The sequence below is a fragment of the Phoenix dactylifera genome, chromosome 8, assembly GCF_051530095.1.
Source record: "Phoenix dactylifera cultivar Ajwa chromosome 8, Ajwa_hap1_PhDact_Kaust_v1.1, whole genome shotgun sequence".
Classification (NCBI taxonomy): Eukaryota; Viridiplantae; Streptophyta; class Magnoliopsida; order Arecales; family Arecaceae; genus Phoenix; species Phoenix dactylifera.
The window spans coordinates 31,055,787-31,059,531 of record NC_143197.1 but is presented as its reverse complement, the minus strand read 5'-3'; the positions used below and the strand labels follow the sequence as shown (position 1 = coordinate 31,059,531).

Genomic DNA, 3,745 nt, shown 5'->3' with positions numbered 1-3,745 from the left:
AGAGATGATGATCAACGCCCATAAAAAAGGGCTTTTATATGTGCGTGTGTGAGGGAAAGAGAGAGAGAGAAGATCCTTAGCAGATTAGCAAGAAAAAAAGGGCATAAGGTGGAAATGTCGCAATCAGTGTTTGAACCTAAGAACATAGAATTATGAAATATATAAAAGAATGTCCAATGAATACAGTTTATATCTTGCTACCTGCCATCTCTAGGAAGAAGCAGAGAGGGTAAATCTCCTTTTATTAGTAACACACACAAACACACAATTAGAGGTAGCAGTGCATAAGCTGTGTTAGTGTTACACGGGCTTTTAGGAGCTCTATAGTTTCAAATGGACAGAAAGCACTTTAAAATTTATGTGGCTCTTAATATAGACTTGAATCAGTGGTTAACTTTATTTGGATGGCGATGAGTGGCTTATAAATAAATTCATTAAGCCTACTGTATTATCACATTTTAGAGCAATTAAGTCTCTTCATCCCCTTCCTATTAAATATCTTTTTAGTTTGTGGAGATTCCAAAACTGGAAGCATCAAGGGCACCTAACATCGCAGATCTCAAAAGTCTTTCTCGTCTCCGCAGAATTTAAACTCATTCATGTTCTTGTCCTTTCGGTTTAGAGAGAGAGGATCGGTCTGGAACTAATAAACGCTTTTCAGAAGCAAGAAAAAAGAGAACATTGTAAACCAAACATGAGGACAAGAGAAGGGAAATCCCTTAATGTCCAAGGGGCTCTAATCTGGGGAAAAATGAACGTGCATGAAAATAGAAATATGAATTACCACCGAAGTGTCTTCTTCTACAATTAGTCCATTACAGTCCAAGTAGTAGCAGAAGAAGGTGGAAAGGACGAAGAAATGATACATGATATAGGAGCTCGAGGCAGACACATGGACCTAGAGAAATAGTAAATCCCTTTGTAAGTCCAAGAGGCTCTAATCTGGGGAAAAATTAACATGTATGAAAATATAAATCCGAAGTGTCTTCTTCCCCGGTTAGTCCATAACAGTCTTAGCAGTAGCAGAAGAAGGTGAAAAGGACTAAAAACGATACATGATTGAGGAACTAAAGGCAGGCACATAGACCTAGAGAAGTAGTTAAGAGGCATGGAGCTAGTTGCAGTTAGTTGGTGGACGTGGAGCATGAAGAGGACTTGGAGGGGCTGCATTCATCTTTGAGACTGGTGCTTTTGACAGGGAAGAGATCCAGAGTTTTCGGAGGCCTGCAGCATGGAGAAACAGGTGAGCCAACACTCATCGTTGCCATCCATCCATGCTCAAACCCCATAGCACTCGTCATCGGGTCTTCTTCTTCAGTTCCAACAGCCTCCAACTTGCCAACCAAATCCATACCTTGGGCTGTTGCCTCCTGAAAGCAACCCTATTCATACAGTTATTAGAGAAGAATGGCGATATTGGAACTAAGTAGAAAATCATGTACATGATGATACGTGGACAGCATGTAATATGATATATTCTTGAGGTAGTTCCTGAATATTAACTTAAATCTAAAAGTACACGATCAGTTATGAAGAAACTATAAAGCGCCAGATACAGACATAGTTTTACCTGGCAAAAGCCCTTGAAAAGTTCCAGCAATGAGATAGGGCATTGTTTGACATGAACCATGAAAAATAATCACAAGTTGGCAAGCATACCTTAAAAAACAAGTTCGTACACGCACGAGAAGGAGGAGGAGGAGGAGAAGTTGTTTAGATGCAATCAAGGGTTATTCTCAACAAAATCAAAGTAACAGCACCATAATTGCTGCAAACCCTAATTAGAAGAGACGGAATCAGTAGATCAGACAAGACCCTCAAAAAATGAAGTGGTTTGTTTTTTCTTAGTCTTTTGGAATCTGACAGAGCAAATTAGTAATTGGATTTTTTTTTTTTTGATGATAGTGATTGGATATTATAACGATGCGCAGCAGAAAAAAGGGCAAGAAGAAGAAGAAGAAGACCTGATGAAGGAAGTGAGGAGGCATGTGGTGTTGGAGTGTAGGGGAGGGAGGAGGAGCAGCATCTTCTGACTGGTGGAGCTGGTGGTGCAGTTGCTGCTGCCGACTGAGCCTCCGGCGTAGCTTCTGCCGGTCCCTTGCCTTGTGGTTCTGGAACCAGTAGAACACATTTTTGCCCTCAATCTTCCCGTAGTATGAGAGATGGGCCGTTATCTGCTGTATCTGGGCAGCATTTGGTGTCCTAACCCCACTTCTGTACATCTCCTCTAGTATCATCAGCTGCTCTGGGGTTGGGCACCACCTAGTCGAAGGAGTCTGTGGCATCTTTTTTTCTCTTTCTACTTATCTTTCACTTCCTCTGTGTCTCCTCCTCCGTTCTTTCTTTCAGGTTCGGAGTTATATATAGAGAGGTAGGGGTTCAGGCAAGAGATCTAGGTCTAGATAGAGATAGAGTGTGAGAGTGACAGAGGGAGTGGGGAAAGGAGAAGAGACAAGGGACAAAAGGGATGTGGAGAGAAAGGGGAAGTGCAAAGTGGGGAAGATGGGCCAAAAGATGGGGGAAACTGCTGTCGTGCTTATGGCGTTCTCAGAAAGGCATTCATTGAGGGTTTCAATGCGTTGGTTCACCTCATTTCTTTCCTTTTTTCTTCTTCCTCTCCTCTTCATTTTCCTCTTTTTATTAGGTCTTCCGAGTGTGTTACTGGGGTTATGTGTGTGAGAGTGATGGGTAGGTGTCATCAATGAGAAGGAATGACATGCAGCTTGTGACACGCTTTTTGTCTACCATTCTAAATTATAGGATGATGATGCCCCATATCATTTAAATATAGTAAAAACCTTTCTTTCTATCTCACGAGCACAGGCTTAAAGCAGATTTTTCTGAAAGATATTCCTACCACCTTAGGAAGTTAGGTCGCTAGTTGTCGATGAACTAGCACTTGAAAATCGCTAGATGGGCAAAAGATGTACTCTGACCAATCCAAATGTTCAATGTGTTTGAGTTTGACTGCTGAGCACTTATCTCACTAAAGAACATAATCTTGCGAGAAGCTTATGATGCTCACGTTTGGGTTGTTTGAATAGAACAAGTGTCAGCTGTTTGATTGGAGGACCATGTCACGTCTCGTTCCCTTAATAAGTTATTAGAACCGTCCTATTGCTGGTGTTAAGGTGGAACTCTCCACCACAAATTAACTTTGTGGTTGCGGGTGTACTTTTCAACATTGTTAACCTGGCTTGCAATTTAATTGCTAAAAACTTTAGTTCGTTCCAAACAATCAAGGAACTTCATTCATCATTAATGAAACAAAATGTCATTCAAATTTCTTAAAATAACACAATTTCGCTTCCATTTCCTGCATGACTGCATCGTATCCCAAAGTTGCCTGTTGTTCAAATAACACAATGACATCAACCCAATAGAGTTGTTTTTCTTTTGTTTTTGAGGAACGGCATCTTCATCACTGAGTGGAGGCCACGGCTCATGCTTATGCCACAGAAGCTTAGCACACCTTTCTCCGGACTTTGAGGAAGGTACAGCTGCCACGAGATGTTATTAGCATCGATCCATTTTGTATGACAAAAGAGCTAGACAACTCGAATGATAGAATTGGCCCATGGGTTGGTGAGCACGAAATCGATTGGTTAATAACCTGTGCAAGTCGAAGGGATCATAAAAAATACCAACATCAATTGAGGTAAAAAAAATATATATATATTTACTCAACTTGAAATCGAGCGCACCAACCAACCATAATGGAATTTACACTTTGCAAGGACGAGCA

General features: G+C 41.1%; 1 protein-coding gene across 2 annotated transcripts; it reads right to left on the bottom strand.

Annotated features, from left to right (window-relative positions):
- Positions 1 to 344: 344 nt before the first annotated feature.
- LOC103702832 (WUSCHEL-related homeobox 3A-like) lies at positions 345 to 2,876 on the bottom strand. Of its 2 annotated transcripts, none has more exons than XM_088703576.2 (2): positions 1,965 to 2,876; positions 345 to 1,382 (listed from the first exon to the last, which is right to left on the bottom strand). In XM_088703576.2, exons 1-2 carry the CDS (start codon positions 2,283 to 2,285, stop codon positions 1,125 to 1,127), a joined length of 579 nt encoding a protein of 192 aa, XP_088559702.1. In that variant the 5' UTR covers positions 2,286 to 2,876; the 3' UTR covers positions 345 to 1,124. The 2 variants fall into 2 exon arrangements, with proteins under 2 accessions (XP_088559702.1, XP_038980001.2); XM_039124073.3 differs by having other exon boundaries at positions 345 to 1,370; positions 1,965 to 2,874.
- Between the last annotated feature and the right edge of the window lie 869 nt (positions 2,877 to 3,745).

Coding starts and splice junctions, on each gene's coding strand:
- LOC103702832 (XM_088703576.2), bottom strand. CDS start 2,285: ATGCCACAGACTCCTTCGACTAGGTGGTGCCCAACCCCAGAGCAGCTG. Junction 1,383..1,964: donor CTCCTCACTTCCTTCATCAG/GTCTTCTTCTTC, acceptor CTGTATGAATAG/GGTTGCTTTCAGGAGGCAAC.